General features: G+C 49.9%; 1 protein-coding gene and 1 non-coding gene across 2 annotated transcripts; one reads left to right on the top strand and one right to left on the bottom strand.

Annotated features, from left to right (window-relative positions):
- Positions 1-7,941: 7,941 nt before the first annotated feature.
- LOC149353736 (uncharacterized) lies at positions 7,942-20,745 on the bottom strand. The gene is made up of 2 exons (XM_089575857.1): positions 20,626-20,745; positions 7,942-8,394 (listed from the first exon to the last, which is right to left on the bottom strand). The coding sequence occupies exons 1-2, from the start codon at positions 20,743-20,745 to the stop codon at positions 7,942-7,944; spliced, it is 573 nt and encodes a 190-aa protein (XP_089431983.1).
- Positions 14,511-14,582, top strand: TRNAA-CGC (transfer RNA alanine (anticodon CGC)). The gene has a single exon. It is a non-coding gene; the product is annotated as a tRNA-Ala (tRNA).
- Positions 20,746-27,433: the final 6,688 nt, after the last annotated feature.

Below are 27,433 nucleotides of genomic sequence, written 5' to 3'. Positions count from 1 at the left end.
TTTTTTTTCTGAAAAATAAGGCTGCATTTCTGTTAGCGTGGAAATGTATGGCGTGCGTGAATTCCTGAAAAATATTAGCATATTAGCTGGTATTACCATTATTGTAGTGGCTGCTTTGCGAGCACGTTAGAGAAGTGTTTCAACTTGAAGCTCGGCCGGGCGATCGTCTATCGCTGGTCGGAAGGTTGCCTGCTGACGATGCCGATCATTCATATACTGCGGAGTTCGGTCTGCAGCTGTATCCATATGAGGTAGCGATCGCTACCGATTGTTTCGGTGCCGCAGTGCCAACCCGGTATGCTGCTGTCCAAGTGCCCTGTGAGATCAGGCGACGTGTCAAGTTGGCCAATGTGCATACTTCGTTGGGTCGAATAATCGTTCTAACTGCCGAGGTGGCCCCTGCTACCTTTTGGGGCCACTACGAGAAGAGGCGCCTCGACGCGGCTCGAGCCGCGCTAACCCCATATCTAGCGCTGCGCGTTTAAGCTCTCGTCGGATTAGCCTCCATGACGTAGTTTCCATATCGAGGCATGACTGACTTCATTTGGGTTTGCGTCGGATCGATAACATGCACTGCCAATAGTGGTAATGGAAAATATCTTTATTGGTGAGGTTCAGTAGGATTTCGGTCTGGGAGTGGAGCCCTTAGTCCAGGGCCTCAACAGCCCTTTTAGCTGGCAGGCCCAGACGGTGTTATATGAAATCGCATGCTCCACGCATAGCGCGCAGTTGGTGCGGTAGCAGGGAGGGGAAAGACGGTGGTAGCGCGCGAGGTTAGGGTTTTGACGTGGTACGTGCTTGTTCGAAGAAGACGGGACAACACAGAAACACAGACGAGGTTAGGGCTGGTGCCGCTGTGAAGTTGGAGAAGGGGAATGGACTCCTCGCGGCAAAGCTGAGGATGCACAAGGGGGGTATTTGCAGCGTTGGGAGCGATGATGCTCTAGAATATCTGAGAAGAAAGGGGGTATGGGGTCGAAATGGCGTGGTGCTTGCGGCTCCATCGCAGTCTCGCTGCGACGATTTCTTAGTGCAGTGCACAAAATGCGGCAGTGCCATTGGCGTCGCCAGTGAAGCACAGCTGGCGGAAGCGCTCCTGTCTAACACGGGATGGCGCTGCGGTTGGCATGACGTCACAGTTCTATAATAAAATTCGTTTGCGTGGTTTTCCGCCCCTGAGAACAGCCGCTAAAGAAAGAAGCAGCAGCAGCGGCTAGCCGCCAAGTTAGACAGTGTGAGCGTCAGAGTCGCCAAAGGGAAAATCCAGCTGTGCGCGCAGCCGAATCGGAAGCGGCTCAACTTCAAGTCCACACTGAGCATCACCGCCGGCAGCAAGCTGCCTGTGCCTGTGAACACCGTAAGCGTCAGCGGAAGGAGACTTCGTCGCAGCCCGTTCCCAGCCCGTCGACAGTTAGAGATCATGTAGTAGTAGTAATAAAACATTTATTTGAGAATATAAAAGTTAGAGCATATGGGTGGGGAAGAGAGAGATTTGGAGCTTCATTGGTCGGTATTTCCTATTCCAGAATCCCGTTAGCCTCCGCCTTGGCCCTCGTCACCAGCATAAACTGTGTGCTCGGCTCGGAGTCATTCAAGAGGGCCTTGCACTGCTCTAGACTAGGGCTAGTTATCGTGGGTAGCAAAGTGTTTTTTTTTGAAAGCCTCATGTGACCTGGTACGTCGTGACGTAGCCCCTACAGCACACGCACTCTTTCGCCTATCTAGTCAGCCGCCTCGCTGGCTTAGTAGTTATGGTGCGCGGCTGCTGACCACTAAGACGCGGGTTCGATCCCGGCCTCGGCGGTCGAATTTCGATGGAAGCGAAATTCTAGAGGCCCGTGTACTGTGCGATGCCAGTGCACGGTAAAGAACCCCAGGTGGTCGGAATTTCTGGAGCCCTTCACTCTCATAGCCTGAGTCGCTTTGGGACGTTAAACCCCAGAAAACAACCAACCAACCATAAACTGTCACCTATCAATTGGGCCACATTTTATGATATATGGCTCTGCTTGGGTAGGTGTCTGTCTGCAGTCATCTGAGCGTGTTGGCCTACTCTCTGTTGAGGTTGTCCGCCGGAGCCGGGTACTTCTTGCGTGCTCCGAACGAGGCCTTTATTGCCTCCTTGTAAGGTTCTGGCATGCTGAAGGGTTTGACCGGCAAACCCGCCACCCTGTTCGTGAACCCTCGGACAACGGTGCCTACCGTGACATTCCCCTCAATCCAGTGTAGAGGACCCAAATGGTGGTGTGTTGAATGCTTGTATTGTTAGTTCCGTGTCTGTGTTGTTTTTGTTCGGAGAGGATTCTCGCGGCTTTGCTACCTGTCCTTTCATCTCTGTATACCCTAGCTGCAGTCTGAGAATCCGTCGCTATCTGTTATCTCAGTCCCTGCCTATTGGCCTTAGGCAGGGCTACAACTATGTAGATCTCCCGGTGCCTGCGTTGTCTTTGTGCGCACTGCCGCACAGGTGATTATTTTTCCTGCGACGTTCACTACTGCTACCGCCCTCGCGTTTTCCTCCGTTCTGTACTTGGAAGCGTCCACATACAAAAGCATCTGTTCCTTCTTTAGCAACGTGCTCAACTCCGATGACCTCGCCGCCCTTCAGACAGACATCGGTAGCAAAACGAGGAGCTCTTTCTTGGTTAAATCAGTGCCCAGAAACATGGACATGAAGAACCACGAAGGCAGTCGGAGATAAGCTCTGCTTGTTTCGTCTTGCCACGTCTCTTACGCTGGAATATATCGTCCTAATCCGTTAGCGCAGCCATTGTGAATTTTTCCCGTGTTAAAGAACCTAGAGCTCCACCTTAAACTCTCATTGGCCATTAGGTCCATCAGTGTTTTCTGGATATCTTTAGTGCGGTATCATTTACGGTGGGCATTCCCGCATTAAGCCATTGTGTGTCTCGTAGTCTCTCTGGCTGAAGCCCGCTCTGTGGCAGACTGTACCCACCTGCCCACCGAGTTGCGGGCAACCTGCAGTGCGCGCGTACACACACACACACACACACACACACACACACACACACACACACACACACACACACACACACACACACACACACACACACACACACACACACACACACACACACACACACACACACACACACACACACACACACACACACACACACACACACACACACACACACACACACACACGCACGCACGCACGCACGCACGCACGCACGCACGCACGCACGCACGCACGCACGCACGCACGCACGCACGCACGCACGCACGCACGCACGCACGCACGCACGCACGCACGCACGCACGCACGCACGCACGCACGCACGCACGCACGCACGCACGCACGCACGCACGCACGCACGCACGCACGCACGCACGCACGCACGCACGCACGCACGCACGCACGCACGCACGCACGCACGCACGCACGCACGCACGCACGCACACACACACACACACACACACACACACACACACACACACACACACACACACACACACACACACACACACACACACACACACACACACACACACACACACACACACACACACACACACACACACACACACACACACACACACACACACACACACACACACACACACACACACACACACACACACACACACACACACACACACACACACACACACACACACACACACACACACACACACACACACACACACACACACACACACACACACACACACACACACACACACACACACACACACACACACACACACACACACACACACACACACACACACACACACACACACACACACACACACACACACACACACACACACACACACACACACACACACACACACACACACACACACACACACACACACACACACACACACACACACACACACACACACACACACACACACACACACACACACACACACACACACACACACACACACACACACACACACACACACACACACACACACACACACACACACACACACACACACGCGCGCGCGCGCGCGCGCGCGCGCGCGCGCGCGCTGGAGCCGCTGCAGAATATTTATTTGCGGGGACACTAGGACATCAAGACGGGTACGTGAGAGCAGCCCTGAGAAGCGCCGCTCAGTTCTCACTTCAGTGCTCTTTCTGGGCGGCGACAACGAATACACATGAACTGGTCGAAGTTTCCGCAGCCCTTCACTACGGCGTTCCTCATAGCCCCATAAATCAAACCAATAAATATGAACTGAGGCTGCAAAGAATGTTTTTCACGTGTTTTTCGCGGGAGTAAGCACACCGTTCCGAAAACAGACTGACGGACGGACGGATAGACAGACGGACGGACGGACGGACGGACGGACGGACGGACGGACGGACGGACGGACGGGTGGACGGACGGACGGACGGGTGGACGGACGGACGGACGGACGTACGGACGGACGTACGGACGGACGTACGGTCGGAGAGCGCCCTTAGAATAGGAGGGTGGTGGTGGTTGCCATCTGACTTAGTAAATTCAAGTGGCTGTTTTGTATATTTTATACTTTTTCCAGTTCTTTACCTTGAATCCTATTTCGTTTATTTTTGCTCCCATACAGTGCGATTGTTCACATGTTCTAAGCTAGATCGCTTTGATTACTGTGACGGTTCCTGCAACTTCTCCATTCAGCCTGTTCTTACCTACGTAGCCGGTCGTAACGTTTCCAGTCCTTTACCTCGATCAGATGTCCGCGTTGTTGCTGTAATACCTGAAGGCTTCGGCTGCTCAGCTCTTTCCATCAATTTTTCGTAGTCTCTCAGCGAACGGCATTTTGCTCTGTGCCTTCCGTGCCTCAAAGGGCGACCAGCCCATATCCACCTCTACAGCTTCGCCTTTTTCCTGTCTATGGGTTTTATATACCTGCCCTTTCTTGGTTATTATCTAGTCTTTGTGCCTGATCTGAATTTGAGCATATAGTACCGCGTTCGCAAAAGAGACAAGAGACAATCCTCGTATTACTTTATTACTTTATATCTGTTGTATCCCCACTGCGTACTGCTTCACTACGGCCGCTTTACTCTTTGCTGTCGTGTTGATATGTTGTTGTGTTCTTTAAATTTTCTCTTTCTTCACCATCCATGTCCACAAATATTTGTACGTCACTACGCACGGTATTTGAAGTCCCTGTATTGGTACTGTTGCAATCCCGCTTGGTAACAATCCTGATTTTTCAACATGGAATTCAAATGCAATGTTTGCTGTTTCCTTCCTAAAGATATCTGAGAGAAGTAGTAGCTCGATTTGACTATCTGCAAAAAGTACCACATCATCTGCGTACAATAAACCCGGAACACATTGGAATAATGGTAGGCCCTGTGGACTATGAAACCCTGACCAGCTCTACCCTGCAGCATGCGTTCTATCCTTACTGCAACGTGTTGTTCATCTTTATTGTAAGGATTTAAAAAAAATTCCCGCCTTAACTGCTGGCTCGTTTGCAGTGAAACTGCGCACATAGCTTGCACATTGCGGTAACCTCTGCTTCGTAGTAACACCTGTCTTTTTCGGCTGCGCACGACATAAGCGCGTAATCATCTGCGCCGACATCTACGAACCAAAAGCCGCCAACGCCGGGTTGCCGTTGAAGGGCTGTTGCGGCGCCATCAATTGACACGCGCACCTTGCAAAGCTGGCTTCGGCGCCTTTCACGTTTTGGCGCATTCCTCTGCCGACAAAAGACGGCGCCACCGTTGCCCTTTCCAGGCAACTCGGCGTTGACGGTTTTGGGTTCTTCGATCTCGATGCAGAGGATTACAGGTTTGCAGCCGAACCAAGTAAGCATGGCTGTCAAAATTACTACGTAGCAAAAGTTACCGCAGTGTGCAAGCTCCGTGCGCAGTTTCATCGCAAATGAGTGCGGTTAAGGGTAGAAAAGTTTTAAAATTTACTACGATAAAGGTGTCCAACACAATATAAATCATGAACAGTAACGACAACGGGCATTCCTGTCGTAAACCTCTTTGTGTGGTCACTTCCTCCGTCCTATTTAGCCCTTGACAGTTTATTTGGACTCTAATGTCCTTGTATATACCACCCTTCAAGCACTATTACGGCGGCATTTAGTCCAGTTTCCTTTAGAATGTCCCACAGCATTCCCGGCTTACATTGTTAGATAACGAAAAACTGCTGCGCAACAAAGAAAGTGACACACAGAGAGAAGTTGGCACAAGAGCGCCGACTTGCAACTGACGTTTATCCGAAGGAATTACGACTTAAGAACTGATTTCGATATAGAATTGCACAAATAAGTAAAGGACGATACTTCGTGCATAACCTTCTGAAAAATCGCAACTCTTCTTTTTTCAGAGGAACTGAAGGTGGCGCTAACACAACAATCATGCAGCCTAGGTATATCAGAGACTTCCACAGTCTGCCGCGCTGCTCGCATTCCTCAGGGACAAGCCATGACACCCGCTCTCTTTATCAGCTTGCAATGGACAGACCAGATTGGCAGCAGGTGCTTGCAGCTCCGAGGCTCATACTTCCAGCAAGTGAGGGTTTTGGAAAACACGTGCAGCCGATCTAAAAGCCGCAAGGAACCTTCCAGGGGACCTCATGTGTCACTTGCAGTGGCTTCAGACATTGTTTGAAAGCCTCAGCACAATACAGGACCAATGTTTTCGCATGTGTTCCCGTTCTGTGCTCGAAAAAAAAAACTGTAATCGTCCAGAAACCAAAATACCTCGACAACAGGGGAACATGACCAAAGACATCGCAGGCTTTTTTGTACGAACACAGAATGTGTGTGTGGGTAACCTGTCCGATGATGAGATATGCTCCCTAGTCACATCATCTGCATGAAGAGTGTGAGAAATAGTGAGAGGGAGACACCAAGATCAGTCTAGCGGGGCAACTGAGGGTTCGTAAGTACTCGCGCTGTATGTAACCTCTTTAGACAGATATGACGAGCTTTTTATTCAGTCGTCTGCCTGTCGGGTGCGCACAGCGTGGCGTCGTCGAAAGTCTCTCTTTGCGGATTAGGCGACTCTTCGTCCGATCAGACAGAACCCGCAGAACTCTCTTAAACGCCAGTTGCTCGCCGGCATCACACACGCCGCCAAAGCCATTTTACATGAATAACGCGCTATCCCGGTCGGCTTTGGCGTAACGTACCTTTGTATTCCGTCGCGCCGCATCGTCGTCTCTCTTGATTGGAAACTACCTTACCTTGCGCACTCGGCCGCATTAAGCTTTGTGCTCCCTGGTAACTACTTGAGTTTCGAGTCGAAATCACTGCTTCTTAACGGCTGCTAAAAGTGCGGGATAATTGGAGAGGGTCACAAGAACACGCATTAATCTCCTTCCTCCCATCCTCGAGTGCCTGGCTATAGCATCGGCTCAACTAGAGGACGAGCTGATATACGTGCTCCAAGCTGCCGGCATTTAAAACACTTGATATGTGCCCTCTCACTTTATGCGCGCCCGTAAGAACGGGGACTATTCCCTGGCCACATTTGAGTGGTAGGCCTCAGTTCTCAACAATATGCCCAACTTTGACGAAGTGAAGCCCCGACGAAACAAATCCAAAAAGAAAAATGAAGCCTGCATCCGACGCAGATGTCGTTGCGCCTTTCCTGTCCTGCTCGAGAGATGGCGTGGCATTTTTTTATAGCCGTCTGCAACAATGTGTCTAATTTTTTTGCTGATTTGTGTTGAGTTTCACTCCTGCCATTGCCGCGCTACTCACTGATTATGTTGCGTTGGTCCACATTTCCGTGACATACAGAAAATATATGAGAGGCAGGACTTGTTTTTAACATTTTAGAGTTTCAATTTCTCTTGAGTTCGATTTTGTAGCACGCACAAGAAAACCTCGAGGCACTGCGTCCATAGAGCAGGTGGAAACTTTTTATTCAAACCACGAGATGTGCACCATGAAACAAGTTTCACTGGCCATCTCCGGTTCGGTGTCCACACTTCCGGTGCTGGCCTAGCTGGTTGCTGGAAAGCGGGGACGTTTCATTCGACGCTGGCGGGGGTGCTCCACGCGTATGTGCTCCTCGCAATGGCTGTTGTGTGCGAAAAGCATTTGGCAGTAGCCGCACATGAAACGCCCGCCCGTCTTGTGAAACTGCTTGTGTGCAGCCGCAGTGGCTGCGCAAGCAAACTCTGCGCCGCACTTCATGCAGAGCCTTTCACCAATGTGTGTCCCAGCGTGTAGAGCCATTGTCCTCCTGCTCTTGCACGGCGCCTGGCACATGCGGCATGGCACTCTTCTGTCAGGTGAGGCGGCTTCGTTTCGCTGATGCAGGTACACTTTGTGCGCAATGAATTTGCTCGGAAGGTGAAAGTTCTTTTCGCAATCCTCGCAGCGACGTGTGGTCATATTCCCATCGGGCCACATCTTGCGATGTAGCCTTCTCTGGAAGCTTATTTCATTCCGCTGCATGGAGAAAAAAGGGGTTTGTTGGTCAGTGCGGTATGGCGGTAGCGTTCTCTTGGGAACACTGAATCCCTCCTACCGCTATTGCTTGCAAAAGTACTACTAGGCGACCGGTCACACCTATTTCTGTAAGGCCACCACCTCTTTTTCCCGCGGAAAATGATGCGATGTTCGAGCGCGGCATGTCCTGCGCATGATTCTTCAATGGAGAGGTCTGGCCCTTCATGTACGGGCGCCCTTTCGCGCTGTTTTGTTTCCATATAGCAGAGAGGCAGTTGTGTCTCAAACGACCAATGGACACGCCGTGGACTCAACTTCTGCAAGATCTGTGCCTGATTGTTTTTTTTTTGTGTCGAGATGTCCAATATTCTTGGCCGAAATTTTTAAACCAGCAAAATTGTAAGATACTGTTATAGAAATATTGAACCCAATGGTCTATTCTTTTTATATGTTGCAAAATTTTTCTTTTGAGGTGTTTCCATAGATCGCATCGAACAGTTTAGACTGCCACAAAAACCACTTTTGACAGTAGCAAGAATGTTAACAGAAAAAAATGCAAGATTGCCTTCAGGTGACCTGCGGTTATATTGATTGTTATTGTGAAACGTTGCATTATGTAAAAGAATTACATTCATAAGCGGTTTCCCAACCCCCTAGCACAAGGTGGCGGACCCATGCAGGCCCGACATGGGCAATGAAGGCTGGTGGCTGCCTAGAGTAAATATACATGGGTCCCCCGTGGGTGCAATGCTGGCACAAAACGCTTGGCCTGCCCATTTATTCCGAGTGGGACCCTCGTCGGCTAGACAGCCCACCTCGGTCACACCGCAGACACATGCGGGTAAAGGTGCGGGCGCCATTATGGTGAAGTGCTGGTATAGCCCCAAAACGGGCTGCCCGTACATTGCGGTGAGGGAGCCGCACTGGTTTTATGTGGTCAGAGAGCTACTATTCCAATCTGCAGCCTACAGGGGTCCCTCGTATAAAATGCAGGGGCTAAACGTTGGGCTTCAGAGTGGCGAAGTATTATAGGCATGCAGTTTGGGCTGTCTCAGGAACACCTGAGAAGGTCCTGCATGGACTGGGCATGGACATATTTGCCACTCTACATCTTCTCCGCCTGTATCCTAAATCAGGTATGAAAGGGCTAGTCATGGACTACATGCAGTTCGTGTGCATAGAAGATTGGGCAACATAATGGCGAAGTGCGGGAACTCCCAATAGAGGCTGCCCGTGCAGCACCATCACGGAGCCAATTAGGCTGTGTGCACCAGAATTCCCGCCTGTAGCCTACATGGGTCCTGCATAGAAAATGAATGCGCTGGGCATGGGTACATTTGCCATTCCCACATCTTCCCCGCCTGTATCCTACACATCCGGTATAAAAGGGCTAAGCGTGGGCAGCGCAGTGGCGAAACATGCAGTGTGTGTACATGAAAGACGCGGTGCAGCCTTCATATGTCCTGTGCAGATTACTCTGGGCTTCACAGTGCAGAAGCACCATGCGCCATTAGCGAGTTGCGGGGCGACACCTATCGACAGTCCCAAGCAAATTAGCTGTACACAGAAGGAGTTGACATTCTCGCATTTAGCCTGCCTACGTATCCTACATAAGATGTAAAAGGGCTAAGCGTGCCCAAATAACGAGACCTTGCATGTTTCTATCTTGTGAAGAGCTGCTGTTTGAATGTCATAACAAAAAAAAACACTCGATTCTTTACCTGGGACGTTTTGTGCTTTTTTTGTGCATATCGGATTGCATTTTTTTCTGGTGTACTACGGTCGCCGCGGAGAAAGCTGCCAGCATAAGGTTTCTTGCTCGTTTCAATGCACTTGACTTGCGCCAACACTACAAGCCCTTTCGTAGTATCCATGCAAGAAGTGGTACATGGCCTTCGCGACTGGTTGATAAACATAGCGAGCCTCCAGCGACTGCGACAAAGGCTGTGGAAGCTTTGTAAGTGTCGGAGTTCATTGCAGAAACTTTCTTAACGTCCGCTATCCACCGTCTGTACACTGTAAACAAAAATACACCCAAAAGAGAGTATAAATGGTGGCGGCCACCCTTTTTACTCCATTTATGAAAACATTTGCTCCATGAGAGTGGAGTGAAGAGGTGGACTGTCCTCCATTTTACTCCCATAAGGGAATAATGGAGTAAAAATGAGGATTTACCTGCATTTACTCCAGTCTAGAAAGAGAGTTAATTGTGCCAAATACTCCACCAGTGCCGAAATGGAGTAAAAAAACACCATTTTGTGCAATCCGCCCGCCACCTAGCGTCTCGTCTGCTTCTGGTCAATCGTCTGATAATGGCGGTGAGTGAAGACCGCTTGGTTACCATCGTCGCTGGATCTCTGCTCACTTCTGCTCCTTCGCGGGCGCCTGCCGCGGTACAAGATATCGGCTTGTCGCCGTTTTCCGCTACAGTACGCTGCATAATTGAATTGCTCCTGTGAAGCCTCCAGTGCTCTAACCATACCTGACTTTCCTTTGTTAGTGTCGCCACCCCGTTACAGTCCCCGCTTAAGCCTAATTCTCACAGGCTTTTTCAGTGTGGTTCTCGCGGTGTGTTGCAGCAGATTATATGTTGCATGAACATGGAACTGTGATAGAACATAGTGTCAACGCTGAGTTCTTGATTCAGCTCATGAGGCTACATTTTTCATCTGTCATATTGAAAAGCCAAGTCTTAATGAAGTGAACATGAAAGCAAACACTGCCATTCCAAAGAACCATCAGGGGTGTTTTCAACTTTTCTGCACAGGTTTTTGATCAAATATAGCGCGGTGCATGACCGTGAAAACTACCCAGCGGTTCCTTCTGAGTTTTGAACCATTGATTATAATGTTACATCCCTTTATCTAAATAAAAATGCCTCTCCCGTAACCGAGAGTAGAGTAAGCATGAAATGTTTACGGGCCTAATGTCATCTAGGTGGACACCCGAACCGCACCGTACAGGAAGGGAGGAACGCCACCACCCGTTCAGCGCGATGCCTTGCCATAGACGATATTTTCATGATATGGGAGCATGGGGCTGAGACCCTGAAGGCATTCGTCACACATTTCAATTCATTCCACCCCAGCATTAAATTCACCTTCAACTCCTCGAAAACGCAAGTCAATTTCCTTGACACCACTGTCCATTTAGAAAATAGCAAGCTCAAAACCACACTTTACAGGAAGCCTACTGACCGACAACAGTACTTAGATTTCACTAGCCATCATCCAAGACACTGCAAACAAGGTATATTCGTAGGACAGGCAACGAGACTAAGAAGAATATGTAGCGACGACGATGACTACCTGAAACACCTCCACTCGCTAAAAAACACACTAATCACCAGAAACCATCCACAGACAACCCTTAATAATGCGTTCCAACGAGCAACCACTTTGAAACGAGATGTAGTTCTTAAAAAACGAACAAAAGCTAACAGTCAACGACCTCCTGCACTTATAACGAAATACTCAAACGCGCTTCCAAACATAAACAATATCCTGCGGAAATACCACCCCATTTTAACTGGTAACGACCGTCTCAAGAAAATATTTCCCGACGCACCAAGGGTAACATACAGACGCAACACAAACCTGAGGGACATCCTGGTGCATGCTAGGCTCGGTAAGAAACCACCACCGACAGTAACTTCATGCTCTCGACCCAGATGCAAGACATGCAAACATTTACAAAGGGACACTACGGTTAAAAGTACGGCAAGCGATTTCAGTTTCGATATAAAGACCAGTTTTGACTGCACATCGTCCAATATTATCTACATGCTCCAGTGCTCCTACTGCCAGAAACAATATATCGGAGAAACCGGACAAACAATGAGTGCCAGATTAAACGGGCACCGGGCTGACACAACACGGAATGAACAGAAGGCAGTGTCGACCCATTTTAATCAACGCCATCACAAATTCGACGAACTCAAATTGTTCATTCTTCAGTCAGGCTTCAAATCGACTAGGGACAGAAAATACAGAGAAGCATTCCTAATCCACAAATTTAAAACACTGCAACCAACAGGGATCAACATGTCCAGAGGAAACCTGGAATCTCTCAGGTACATTCCAGGGTCAGCATAATTTTAAATTAACAAATGTCTTGCACGTGGTCAGACTATTTCCTAGAACCTCACATAAGTATATTGTCGCTCCTTGCACCCTTCCCAAGTCATATCTTCCACCCCATTTCCGGCCTTGTCACCCTCTTCCTTTGTTCACCTTTTTTTTTTTTCTCCTAATCCCCTGCTACCAGTTCTCGGAAACCATGACACTCCTGTTACCCCCTCTGCCCCCACTTTTTGGCTTTCTCTGAACACGAGCCATTCCCCCCCCCCCCCCCCTGCCTTGTCCTTCCTTGGAAATGCCCCCCTTCCTTTCTCCTTCCAGTGCCAGCCCCCCCCCCCCCCTTTTTTTTTCCCTTGTTATCATTTCCCTGTACCACGCTGACTAATCCTTTTATCTGAGTTTTGCAGGTTCACCCAGCGCCTCCCCGCCCCGTCGCAACCCCTTCAAAGCCTTTTGTTCATTGCATACCCCCCGGGTATAGGTTGTTGCACTATTGCAGCCTAGCGAATGATGATTCACCTCCCTCCCCTTCCTGACACGCATCCCCTCCCACACCACTTTCCTTCCCCACCCCTGGGGCCTTCCTCCTCAGAGCGAAGGCCCTATATAATCCCTGCCGATGATGAACGCTTTGCCCAGACGAAGACAAGTCCCCTTGTCGAAACGTTGGCTCTAGCAACCTGAGGTTTTCCCCTCCCTTGTTCATTTTGTGATCGCCAAGGACCATCTACCGCACCCTCTCTCTACCATTTGAACGCAAGGTTATTTGAGGAAAGGAAATGGCGCAGTAATTCTCTGCCATCTCGGTGGACACCCAAACCACACCGTAATGGAAGGGAGGAACGCCACCACCCGTTCGGCGCGATGCCTTGCCCTTCGAACGCAGCGCTTCTCCCCCGGGCCCCTGTGCGCCTGCGCGGCTTTGCTTCGATGCGCGAAGCCCCTAAAAGATCACGTATGACAACGAAGTGTATCGTGGCATTTATGTGCTTTTTGCACGCGTTATTAGAAATCGGAAATTATAATTCCGTGCATTATCAAACGCACAGCGACTGATATCTTGATAAACATTGAGAAGGCACTGACAGCAGTTATTTTTTGTGACTCCTTTGGAGACCAACCGGCGCTTGCATGCCGGTCGCGTAGGAGGGCTTAGAGAGTCTCGTTAAATCTCGTTAAGTCTCGTGCGGTGCCCGGATGTTCTCGTTTCAGAGCCCGGATGACTGGAATTCAGTGCCCGGATGAGTGGATTTCAGTGCCCGGATGATGGCTCTCGGTCTCGGCGTGACGTCACCACACTGCCGACAACGGGGGCTAAAAGCATTTCATGCTTAAAACGCGGCCAACGAAAAGAGCTCGTACAGCAAAGAGACGACAAGCAGACGACTCCTGCCGCCTACGCCGCCGCTGGGCTTGCGGACGGCGAATAGAATGCGTGACGCGGAGTTACATCAAGGCAGCGCAGTTTCCCAAGTTGGGTTGCCAGCGGCCCGCAGAGCTAATGCCCGTTTCCGTAGCTGTCACTGCTGTAAGAATGAGCCTGAATGAGGATAAATAAACAAGACGTCATTTTCGGGCTTCATTTCTGTGGGTAGTAAAAATTTACTCCCTTATACTCCAAAATAACTCTTATATAAGGGAGAAGCCGACAGCCACAGAAACCAAGGAGCACAGGGGATTTTTTCATTTATTTATTTTTTGTGGTGTTGATCAAGTAAGAATATTACTGAATATGATGTCGCTTAAAGCTAATTGATTAGAAAAGCAGAAGAAAAAACAACCACATGCCGCCGGTGGGATCCGAACCCACGACCTCCGAATTACGCGCCATAGGAAGCCATAGGATGCCATAGGAAGCATAAGAGGGTTCTCACACAGCTTCCACCCTCGCCGTTCGATGGCGTTCTACGTCACACCAGCGGTAACTCAGGACGTTCCATGTCCGCCGCTTACGAACGTGGGTGGCGCTGATGAACACTCTCAAGGTTAGGTTATTTGTAAACATAAATACCCCCGAAAGCAGAAGGTTTGACAGCCGTCGCCGTAGCTCAGAGGTAGAGCACCGGACGCGCAATTCGGAGGTCGTGGATTCGGATCCCACCGGCGGCATGTGGTTGTTTTTTCTTCTGCTTTTCTAATCAATTAGCTTTAAGCGACAACATATTCAGTAATATTCTTACTTGATCAACGCCACAAAAAAAAATAATTAAATGAAAAAATCCCCTGTGCTCCTTGGTTTCTGTGGCTGTTGGCTTCTCTCATATTTATAACGAGCCCCTCATTCCCCTTCCCTTGTTTGCTTATATAAGGGAGTAAATAAAAAACCATACATATGGAGTAAAAAAAATCTTCTGAGTGTGCGTTAGAGGACAAGCCATTTACTCCCTTCTGGGTATTTTTTTGCTGACAGTGTAGTGACGCGTCGATGAAAACAAAGCAAATTCTTGGCTTCCGTGGAGGCATTCTTTCCCCTTATTCTTTGCCAAGTGATCGCCCATTGATAACGCAACTTGTCCAAGCGCAGATAACACGCACCATCGAAAACGGCCCCGCCCTTCGCCATGTAAGGAAGCGATAGTAATCACAAATCGCCCAGAATCTTTCTATCGACGAACGAGAACAGGCTAACTCAACGGAGCCGACAGCTTGGGGTGTTCCCTAAAATGGCGACGCTTCAGTCTAACGAAGAGATACAGCGCTCGAGAGAATAAAACAAAAACACCCACAGAAAAGTCACATGATCGAGTGACACGTCTTTGCGCAAATTGTTTTTAAATATTTTTTCCTTTGCCTCACCACCGCCTTCTGTGGTTTTCTTGGGTCCGTTCGCAAAAAAAAAAAAAGCCCTGCTTCTCCCCGGTTTTACTGTCGGCCTTTGTTCCTTCCCCGAGCGCTCTTCCATGTCTCTGTCCTGTCATTCCCCGCCCCCTAGCCCGGAATGGTGAGGAGGTGCTCACTCTACAACAAGCGTCTAGGTGGCTTCCGCCCGCTACAAAGGCTATGCCTCCCCCGCCGCGGTGGCTCAGTGGTTACGGCGCTCGGCTGCTGGCCTGAAAGACGCGGGTTCGATCCCGGCCGCGGCGGCTGAATTTCGATGGAGGCGAAATTCTAGAGGCCCGTGTACTGTGCGATGTCAGAACCCGAGGTGGTCGAAATTTCCGGAGCCCTTCACTACGGCGTCCCTCATAGCCTGAGTTGCTTTGGGACGTTAAACCCCAATAAACCAAACAATATCATCATCATCATCATCACCGAACGTTTTATGCTGCCCTCCCGCCCTCCCTCCCAGCAACGCTTCCATGAAGTGGCGATCTAAGAGGCTCTGACTCTACTACTTGTTCACTGTGTCCGGTCACTGCGCGGTGACGTCATGCAGAAGTACTCCCCCGCCTTGCCCGTGTTGCTTTGGGGCAGGTTTTTCTTCTCTCCTGCGGTTGGGTTGAGTGCGAGGCGACGAAGGGAGCCGAGAAAACACGCACTGACACTCGCTCGTCCTCGCTGACGTTTTGTCATACAGTATTTTGCGCATTTCCTCGTGTTTACTTGATTAATCCACGATCGAAGATGGCAACAACATCCTACGCGCATGTCTAGTGCAAGAATGGTGGAAACCTATCGTCCCTGTCTCAGTGATGAAGGACTTCGCCCCGAAAGACGAGAGTGGCGAACAATAACGTTTACTGACGGTTGAGCGGTGAAGGCCACAATGGTGAAGAAGGATTTTATGATGGCGACGTGGTGGTGCTAAGATGTAATCCCAGGCGAAAATCGTAACTGGTCAAATTGGTTTAAGTAACAATTTCCCATTTGATTCCAGTCGTTTCCCGTATGCTCCCAGCTGTGTTCCAGTTGCAGCCAACTGGAATCCAACTGGAATCGACTGGGAAATTGTTCCTTACACCAGTTTGACCAGTTACGATTTTCACCTGGGATCATTCTGTTGTCTAACTATTGGCTCCGCCTCGGTTATATGCTCGACGCCAACGGAAACTTTCGATCAGCTCAGCGTCTTTCTTTTTACGAGCCATTTGTAGATTGTACAGCGTAGAGGTGGTCTCAGTGTCCCAGTGGGACAAAATATCGCAAAATTTTATTTCAGTTACGTACACAAATTTCTTGTTCTTCATGGTAACGTTATTGGAATCTTTTATGGTTTGTATTCTTTCTTCACAGAGGCATATGTTTTATACGTGCGTGAGCAATCAGCGAGAAGCGCCGTGAGGGGGTGCGGCTCAAGACCCTGAAGAAACATCTCGCATCGATGCTGCGGAATGTGCCGTAAATAAAGGAGGATCATCCGAGCTAAAGTTTAGAGCAGCAACCTCTTTACACACCAGTGGTCGAAAAATGTTACGATTTAGATTTTCAAAATATTATTGATTCAAATACCAACACCAGTGGTCGAACAATGTTACGATGTACATTTTCAAAATATTATTAATTCAAATACCAAAGGGGTGAGGTTCATTCACAACACTGAGCATTGCCCGTGCGTAGTGCCAGGTGTCAAGTCACACCTGGCTTTAATATTTGCTTAATATTTCTTTTTTTTCTGAATACTGAGATCAGAACACATCCCAAGCACGTTACTCAGTCACATGCCCCACAATGCGTTCACTGGGAGCCCCACAAATACGCCTGAACCAACGACCCTTCGTGGCTTATGGGCAATAAAGAACAAGAAAAAACTACATTCGTAGCCTGTGCGTTCCGCGCCCACCTGCCACACAGCGGGCCTGGGTTCGAACCCAAAGCCCGCTATTTTCTTTTTCTAAGAATTGTGGGATTTTTTCAGACTCACGCCTGACGCCGCGATTTCAGCAGAACGAGCTCCTGTAGTACCGGCGCCCACATTTCGCTGGCGGGCCTGTCTAAACCAGCGCTGCGCGCCCGCCGGCGCTCAAAGCAGGCCCAGACTCTCTCGGACATGTCGCGACGTGCAGCGTGACTCATCCCGTCACCGCGGCGCCGACACGGACCCTTCCTCCTCCCCTCCTCTCCGTCGGTGCGAACTCCTCCGACGCTCGCCGGCTCTCGACCATTGGTCTAATTTGAACGGTGGCCAGTGCCGTGACCTGATTGGAGGATTTGAACGGCTGGCTGCCGTAACCGTCACCAGCGGCTTTAAAAGCGGAGCCGCGCTGAACCCGCGCAGCAGACGGGCAGCAGAAGAGCCATCACGCCGGAGCTATGCTCTCCGCCAGGGCCGCCCTTCTGTGCGCTTGCCCGTGGTGCTCTTGTCCCTTGTATCATGTAAAAGCCCTTGTACATACTGTACATTTGACTCACCGTCGCCTCGACCGTTTCCTGGCTCGGACTCCCAGTCCCAACAGTGGTGGCAGCGGTGGGATGCCAAAGTCCAAACACTCCTTACTCTGTCATGTAATACCGGCGACGGTCCAATAGACCAGTTAAAAAGTCCCTTCTTCGGCTGCGCTAGTTGAAATCCTCTCTGAAGATCTCGTAGAGGGGAATTGCTGTTGAAGATGATTGTTGTAGGATTCTTGACGTCTTGCAGATTCGTATTGCTCAATCACATTGCAAGAGGACACTTATGGAGAGGTTAAACTTTTATAACAATTAAAAGCACAAAGGAAGATACAAGCAAGGAGAAAACGTATTTACACTTGACTGGCTCGTACTTCTACGTGACGAAAACCAGCCCCCGTTCCTGCCGAAACAGCTGGTTTTAAACCCTATGTCCCCGCCCTCGGTGGGGAGAATAACCAATCAGGTACTGTACAAACATCCACCCAATAACTTATTGGGGAAAGGAAAACACCACCAATCAATGAATGGGGAAAGGAGGTAACTCATCGCGACACCATGCACATATGTACACTTTCCACCATCACGATTTGAGAATTACGCTTTCCTGCTGCGAGCTTCGCGAATACTCGCTTTCCCAACGTCTGGTTGCCCCAAGTTCAAGGAAAGCCACTTCAATCCATCTGTTTCTCATCGTCGCTCCTCATGCCTGCAGCTAGCGTGACAATATGTCAAAGCACGCCGTTGCAGACATGGCACAAAACCACGCACTGTGACGCGGGTTCGCCTCGCCGTAAACACGTGCACCCAGCATGCAACCTAACGACTCCGTCCATGAGGGGAGTTTGACGTCTCCCGTAATCTCCCCCATTCGGCGCCCCCCCCCCCTTCTCCCGCTGGGTTGACTGACCCCTTTCTGTGCGGTTGTGCGGAAGGCCCAAGAAAAAGGATGTAATGGGCATTCCACTAACGCGACCGGATGCGGCAAACAAAATACAGCATCGCGAACTTCACTAGACCTCTCCCGGCCTGTATTAGAGTCGTGTTTCTGGTCCGATGGGCAGAAGATACCGCGCATTGAGGGGGCTGTAATTGGGAGTAGAATGGCTGCGACGCGTAGCAATCGGCGTCTCTAATCGGGAGCAGAAATGGGGCGGGGGAGCGATCGTTCCAAGCGAAAGCGGTCCAGAAGCTAAAGTGGACGGTTTTACCTGTGGGCTTGGCATGGGGCAGCCCATGTGGGTCCCCGCTGAAAAGCCACCTTAGCCCCCCTGCAGGCCCCCTCCGAGAAGCCCATTACTGCCCATCTGGGTCCCGCAAGGGACCGAGGAAAGCCCCCTTTATCGTTTTTATGCATGCAGACCATAGGGTCCTCTGCTGGTGCTATGTAGCAAGCCCACTAGGCAGTTATAGGATATACGTTTTTCTAACTATTACTGTTAGGCTCCTTAATTTTTCAGACGCGTGTAGCCAACCGTAAGTAATATCCATATCAGTTTTTAGAATTTTGAAAATGCAGTTACTTTTGGCGATGTGGCCCGACAAAACCTGGTTATTTCGACGAGTATACCTGCACTGGCGATGTTTTAAAAGAACATCAATTTGGGCTAGATGGTGCGTCCAGTCCAGCCCATGTCCAGTCGCTATTCATGCATGCCATGAAGCGCATACGTGGCACACATGGCCGCTTAGGGAGGAGGACGGCAGGCTTATCCACGCTACTCAGGTGAACTCCAGGTTCGATGGGCCAGCGATGGTACCGTTTTTCCCCTCTGAACGAGAGAACGAGCCATAGCTCACGCGCAGTACAGAAATAAAATTGTTAGTTCTTAAATGCAACCCATAATTCTATACCTAAAAAGTAAATACCGTCCTACTTCAAGCAAACCTTACTCATATTATATCACGCTCAGCTCGTTAGTCTGAACCTATTACCGTCCTTGCCAAAAGTAGCCAGGGAACGAGTTCCTTACGGCGCCACCGAAGATCAAGAGGTCTCGAAAGGTGAGGACAACGGTTATTCTCCGTTCCATACAGAGATTTTGAGCAACAGCAGGTGGGAATTCAGACGGCCAAACACAGACACAGCCGGTTCTGTAGCGGCGCTGCCGCTACAGCCAGTCTCCTGCCGCCGCATCCAGCTGGGTCACATCGACAACGCTGAGTCAATTCGTCGCACAAACAACGCCGCTTCTTTGACGGGATTGGATGAGCGGCGATAAAGCTCGGCATATGGATGGAACGGCCCAGCGTCCTCAGTCATTCGTGGGCGCTGGCGCTCGTCAGCCAGTGCGACACGGGCGTGGGACGCGTTTATTGAATAGGCACCATGGAGGTGTTTCAGTCACGACAAGCGTGGCATCTCTGACGCTGTACATCAATGGGAGCAGCGACTAATCACAGAGGACGAAATGAGATGGATGGGAAATGAATCGTTATAAATAGGGCCCAGTGTGGTCGAATTTATCCGGAGCCTTCCAATGCGGCGTCCCTCAACCTGAGTCGCTCTCGGACATTAAAGCCTATAAAACCATGAGTGCTCCGCTACGCGGCTAAGGAACAAACCCGGTTGACTTGTCACTTTTGGCCAAGACGGTGCATGCTGGGGCAGGGGAACGCGGAGTGCACCGCTATACATTGGACACTGATTTCAGCAGAACTTTCTGAACAGTGAAAGCAGCTCTCGTCCTTGAGATGAATGCGATATTCTCTTCGCATAGCCCGCCTCACTGTCATCGGAGCTCAAAAAAAAACAAAAAAAAAAACAGGCGGGACACGTCTTCTGAAGCGCGTCGCGTGAACCTAAACGCAGGCGGGGCGACCACCGGGGGCCATCGCGTCCATTACGATCGCCGATGATATTCGGAAGAGAGTCGGGGCTTACGTCTTCGGATGACAAATCCGTGTCAAAGCTGTCGTCCTCCGAGTCGTAACTGGCTTGAGTCTCGGCCTGTGAAGGATGCCTGGGAGTCGATTGTGACGTCGACGGCTGCGACGGATCCATGGCTGGCAGCGAGGCAATGGTCAGCTGCAGGCAGGCACCGCGATCGAACCAAAGCGCGTGAAAAACACGAGCGACGCCTGAACGATGCGACGCTACTCACGAGCGATGCAAAGAAAGAAGTACCACGTAGCCGAAGAGAAAGTGGGAGAACCAAAGGAAGTGTGCGACTTTGGTGTCCACATATAGCAGTTAACAACCGTTTTTGCCAGTTAACAACCGTTGCCCGTTGCTACCATGGCGGATATTCAAGATATTTACTGGGAATTCTAAAGCATAGCGAGCGTTTAAAGAAGAGCTTTTTCCATGCATTGTTGCTGTATCGGCAACTATGAAGGTTGTCGACGCCCGGAAACTTCTCTGCCCTTAAGAGATTATCCACCTCCCACTTATTTCTCCCTGTTACCTCAAGACTTATGGCTCCAGCTGTGCGTGACCAAAGTTTCTGTGAATGCGCGAGAAACGCAAAGCTGCACGACATTGTTCCACGCAGAAGTAGACGAAGATGGCTCTGGTAGGTACGCTGTTTTGAGTGGACAATCTGCGTTCTTTTCAATCCGAAGAAGCACGCAAAGGAAACAAACGAAATAAACAGATAAATAAAATGAAGACAAAGACCGCTGGTGAAGCGATTAGCTCTGATTCGAGAGAAATGCTTTCACCTTCTTTCTCCTATATCCGCCATCCCCATTTCTAACCCCCGCCGCGGTGGCTCAGTGGTTACGGCGCTCGGCTGCTGACCCGAAAGACGCGGGTTCGATCCCGGCTGCGGCGGCTGAATTTCGATGAAGGCGAAATTCTAGAGGCCCGTGTACTGTGCGATGTCAGTGTACGTTAAAGAACCCCAGGTGGTCGAAATTTCCGGAGTCCTTCACTACGGCGTCTCTCATAGCCTGAGTCGCTTCGGGACGCTAAACCCCAATAAGCCAAACCAAACCATTTCTAACCCTATGCCTTGTGGCACACCCGTCGAATACAAAAAGGAAAATAGACGCATGGGATAATGCTGCTGACCAAAACTGTCGTGTCTCTAGTGCGAACCATGACGGAAGGAATTTTGCTATTGTTTTCCTTCATGTCCGTTTCCTGCTTGTTTACTGGGCTGCACACGTCTTGGTGCCCATGGTAGTTGGCGGTCTTATTCATTACTTTTGCTTGCGTGGGTAGCCGATGACGTTTACCTGCGTCGAATTGCACATATAACAACACTGGGGTATCTCCGGGCTATTATGTGACTGCGCAGTTATCACGTAAAGGCTTGTGAGCTCGTCGTTTTGAAAAGATTGCGATATTGTGAGCTTCTTCTGCGGATTCTATTGGTGTATGACAGGCCTCGTGGTATATGCCAGCCAACAAGAGCAGAGCCAAGAGCAGCTCCAGATTTCCACGTCATATAGAGAAACATCTTGAGCAGCCAGGGATAGTGTACAGTTTGAGTACCTTTTTGTGTCAGATTTCATACCACGCAGAAAGAAAACTTCCGATCCACCACATCAGTCCGATGGAGGTTTTCAAACCACAGGGCAGATAAAAAACTTGTTCAAATTTCGACTTCTACTAAATGACACAAGTTTCAATGGCTATCTCTGGTTCGATGTCCACACTGTCCTCGCATGCTGTGCTCGCCTAGTCGGCCGTAGGACAGCGGGGACGCTTCAGGCGACGTTGTCAGGTGTGTTCTAGTCGTATCGGCTTCTCGTGGTCGCCCTTCTGCACGAATAGCTCCTGGCAGAAGCCGCACATGAAGTATCCGCAGAGTCGGCCTCTATCACGTGAATTGAGTTGGCTGCAGCAAGAGCTGTGAGCGACGTGGTTCACCCAGCTTCATCGACGGATGCCTTGACGCCATTGGATGCCTCCATGGACAACAACGCACCGTTGAAGCGTCCCGCAGATCAGGAGCCGTCTGACAGTCGAAATCGGAAGATGGCACCTGACGCTGAGGCGACGGAACGAGTGGTTCCGATAAAGAGGGTGACTATTGCCCTGAAAGCTGCCAACTCTCCTGCGGTTCTTCTCGCTGCAGCGGATGAAGTTTATTAAGGCAAGCAGCAGAAATGGCGGCTGTTGCAGCATTTGAGGTCGTTGCCATCAACGTGAGGGGTATACGAAATCGAAGGTGGGAATATCAATTTAAGCACCTCTTGCAGAGATGGAGCGTCACTGTAGCTGCGATCCAGGAAACGAAATCGTCTTCTAACGAGGGGACAGAATGTGCTCTCAATCAGTTTTTTCATTAATATAATATTATTGTCAGCCACTCGAAAGACCTCCCTGGAGGATGTTTGCTTTTTCTCAACAACAGATTGCATATTTCTGTCCTCTCGTATAGCATAGACGGTGAGGGGCGCCTTACATCCTGCGACCTTGCTATTTCAGGTCAAGATTGGCGGGTGATTTATGTGTAGTTTTCGGTTAATACGCGAGAAAGGGGGTTTTCTTTATGTCGTTGGATAGCGTTCTGAGCACGGATCGCAAAATCATACTATATATTTACGAAACTATAATTACTATCATTACATATATGTTGCTTTATCAAGTGTTGCTTGATCAACTTCTAAATGTTATTTTAGCTACCTACAACTTATGATTGACAGTTCGTGCAGAAACTTTTGCGGACAATTTCCGCCTACAACTTCCCCCCACGCCAGTCATCAGCCAAGAAAGGCTTACGCCTTAATACCACTCACCATGGCACCGAGACGGATGTGAGACGCCGAGCCATCAAGAATATCCTTCAGGGCAGCTGTGTCGAGGTAGAAACTTGTCTCCCGCTAGTCACAGGCGCAGCAAAGACAGCGCTTATCTGGATTCGCTCAAAACAGCGCCAAATCGCCATTCGCAAACCAGAGTAGGTGCAATCTCAGCCGTCGTTTACGGTACCCACTTCACTGAACTCAATTAAGTAGGCTTTCTCTTTTCGCCATCACACATCGAAAAAGAGTGGAGGAAAACGCGCAGTTGCCGCTCACGATATGCGCTTCAAGAGAGGCTCCAGAAAGATGGCCGTGCTCCATTCTACGACGCAACCAGTCATGAGCAGCCTACGTGCCTACGCCGCTACGGCGCTTACGCACCGTCCGCTCGTCTCTCTCGCCGTCTCCAGATCCTTGGCGCCATCTGCTGTTGATTGCATTTCTACCGAAAACAAAACTTCGCGCTTCGTTCGGGATGTAAGCGAAAAGGCTAGATAGAAGAAAGTCGCAGTTCCCACTGGCACGTGCCTATGAACCACTGCAACTCTTCGACTTTGCTCCGTCTGCTGCCGCACAGTCTTTTCTAAACCGTACTGAATGCCCGGATAAAGACTGGATGAACGATTGCAGACTTCGTTAGCACACCGCCATTTCATAGCTGGTGTGATATTGGTGTTTATGATATGTGCTACGTCCTAGTGCACTGCACGGGCTCGGGCCAGCCCGAAAGCCCGGACCGCGACATGATCTGTTTTGCCGGGCCTGGGTCGGGCCCGGGCCTGAAGTTGCGGGCCCAGGCCGGGATCGGGCTTAAAGCTGCGGACCCGAATCGGGCTTGGTTGAGTACAGAAACGGCTGGTGTCCGGCTATTCATTCACTATTGCAGAGTGAAGTACACAACTGCGGCATTGGAGCAGCGACACGGATGAGCTATGAGTTATAGTACGCGCTGAGAAAAAAAAAACTAAGCTTTATTCATTCACTTATTTATTTCCTTACTTCCACGCCGCGGTGGCTTAGTGGTCAAGGCGCTTGATGACTGAGCCGGGGATCCAAGGTTTGCTCCTAGCCTCGGCGGCCGCATTCCTATTTGGGAGGCAAGCATGACAGCCATGTACTTCCAGTGTCATTGCTCGTTGAAGAAACCCAGGGGGTAGATATGATCCGAAGCCCTCTGCTTCGGTGTCTCTCACAGCCTGACTCCCCTTGGGCCCTTAAGCCCCCAAAACATAGCTTTTATTTTATAGCTATATTTTTCTCATGTGAGAAAGCTCACAAACTAAAGCGCGTTTGGTTTTCTTTTCATCTGCTGACCGGAACATCTCGTAAACAAAATAGCCACAAATGCTCGCGAGAGTTTGTAAATCTCATCTCATACCCACATCTATCCCTCCTCGCATCTTCAGCCCCGTAAGTTATCACGTGGTTCGCGCGTTATGATCTGCTCCTCTAGTAAGAGTTAAATTCAACCGGTCTTAATTGGCCATTGATCGTTCGTCATCCCAAAACATACCTATACAATATTAGAAATCCATTCGGGAAGAACATATTAGTTTAGGACGCTTATAGTCTTCAAAACGAAATACTCAAGCCTTTTAGCGTTTCGTTTCTGCTGAAAGGCGACCAGCTCGGCTATGAGTTCAACCTGTGAGATCCCGTACACTAAAAAAATGTCATCCCACTGCTTGCTAGGCAGCTTTAATTCATGAGGGAATGCCAAGTAGTCTATTACGCCCGTATGCAGCCCTTTTTATTTGGCTCTCGGAACTACTGAGTTTATCTTTGCGCACCTACACGAGATCACTGTCGAAAGGACGGTCCTGGCGAGCACTACGTACTCTTAATCACTTCCTTCTGGGCAGTGTTGTAGGCGTTACCGAAAAAAAGTAACTAAATACGTTACTCGTTACGCTAAGAAAAAAAGAACGCGTTACCACCCTACGTTACCTACAAAAAGGTAACGCGTTACCGTTACCGTTACCGAATAAAAGCATCGCACGTTACTTTGCCGTTACTCCATGGCCATAAATTTTAATCAGTGTGTCTTCGCTGTAACTGTAACCTATAACTCGTCTTCTCTACAATGCTTGTGTGGTGGCGCCAAAACAAAGAAGGACGCCAAGGTTCGTGGCCGGCGGCGTGCCACCAAATGACCCCCGTTTATTCCGGTGACGATGTTTATATACACATGAAAGTGGGTGGTGCTCGCGATACATGATAAGACTAACGCCCTCTATACACAACAGCTTGTCTTCCAACCAAAAGATCTCAAACCCTGACGACACGCTCATATTCTTCAAGCGAATGGTAACTCCGGATGGTCGCACTCTGCTTGCAACAGGGTCTAGGCAGGAAAAGGAGGGAGGCCGTCCTTAGTCACAGTGCTGTGGGGAGTGCGTTGTTCCTTGTTCTGGCTAAGGGAGAAGGGGGGGGGGGGGAGAGGGTATGACTGTGACGGGAGAAAGTTGGAGCGACAGTGTTGTTCAGCAGAAAATATTTAAAAAGTTTAGTGTGAGGTAGCTCACTACTCCCGGCACAGGAATTAACAAAGGCCCATTTCGTTTTTTCCTCTACTTCGGTGCTACAGCCGGTTGACTGCAATCCCCTTTTCTGTGCTGTACCATAGTACTCTTTCGACGGCTGTCTTGGGGCCATCTTGAAGTAAAGTGGCGACATTCCTGAGTTTACTCAGAAGAGGGAACTGCTTCCACAAAGAATGCGAGAGTGTCGCCTGGGAACGTGACCTTTTGGCTGGAAAACAAGCTTACGGAGAAACTGACTTACAGATTTCGGCAAATGGTCCATTGGTGGCTCGGCAAGCGTCCACTCTTTAGACAGTTGTGTGTGAGAGTGGTTTGGGGGTGAAGACAAGTGTGTGAATGCGTCTTCGTGCTTTTTTTTTTTAGTTAAGTGCGTTGTCAAGGGCAGGTGTTTTGTGGCATGCATGCGAGCCGCAACAAGGGTCATCGAGAGCACCCGTAGGTTTTGTTTATTTGCAACATCATTTTCGGCGTTTTTTTTTTTCTGAAAAAGAGGCGGAGGGGGACAATTGAAACAAAAAGTAACTAGTAACGTGACACTTCACGTTACCGGAAAATGTTAACGCAAGCACGTTGCCCGTTGCAGTTCCGAAATGGTAACGAGTACGTTACTAAGTTATCGAAAAAAGTAACGCGTTACCGGTAACGCCGTTACTTGTAACGCGTTACCGACAACATTGCTTCTGGGTTAAAAAGAACCAACTTTCTGCAAGCCAAACTGCGGTTTCAGACCCTTCGTCGGCCAGTTTCTTATCGGTATAGTAGCAGTCTACTTGCTCAGAGTGAGCAGTATATCTCAAGCGTTACTGTGAAACGGGCCGGGCCGTGCCCGGGCTGGGCTTCACTCCGGGATTCACGGGCCGGGCCGGGCTCGCTAGAGCGATAATTTAGCGGGCCTGGACCCGGCCTGGGCTTGAAGCCGCGGGCCTGGGCCGAGCTCGCGGGCTTCAGGTCTCGGGCCCGGGCCGGGCTTGGGCCTCAGATTGAGGCCCGTGCAGTGCTCTACTACGTACTACCGGTGTTCGAACCTGGTAGTGCGTAGTTTTAAAGCGCACGAACACTGATAAACCTCCCATCTCGTATCATTCATGTTTAGTGTGTAGAAGGGAGCTCGTTGTCGATTATTTTCAGTGCGATTTGTAGCCTGTCAGTTTGTTCACGAGTGGTATTTTGGTAAGCGGTCGAAAGTCTGATATCGTCGATATAATCTGTAAACTTTATGCCGGTGATTTTGTGTATAGTCTGGTACAACTCAAGAATGCAGCATCAAACGTCGCTCAAAGCAGGCCTCCCAGCTAATTTCGTCCACCGATTCTCATGACGTCGCGGTTGATCCCATTGCACAGCGACACCTGCAAGCCGCTTGCGATGGTATGCTAGGGGATTGACCGCGACGTCATGATGAACGGTCGATTCCTCTGGCTGGATGTCCTCTCTTGAGGGTCATTCGCCGCT

The sequence above is a fragment of the Amblyomma mixtum genome, chromosome 3 (genome assembly GCF_055824585.1).
Source record: "Amblyomma mixtum isolate Tamu chromosome 3, ASM5582458v1, whole genome shotgun sequence".
NCBI classification, from domain to species: domain Eukaryota; kingdom Metazoa; phylum Arthropoda; class Arachnida; order Ixodida; family Ixodidae; genus Amblyomma; species Amblyomma mixtum.
Note: the sequence above shows the minus strand (reverse complement) of the source record. Positions and strands in the feature narration are given on the sequence as shown.

What these genes read in the sequence shown, in the direction of transcription:
- LOC149353736 (XM_089575857.1), bottom strand. Translation starts at nt 20,745, where the DNA reads ATGGATCCGTCGCAGCCGTCGACGTCACAATCGACTCCCAGGCATCCT. An exon ending in CGGATTTGTCATCCGAAGAC is followed by an intron (nt 8,395 to 20,625) that starts GTAAGCCCCGAC and finishes TTCTCCATGCAG; the next exon opens with CGGAATGAAATAAGCTTCCA.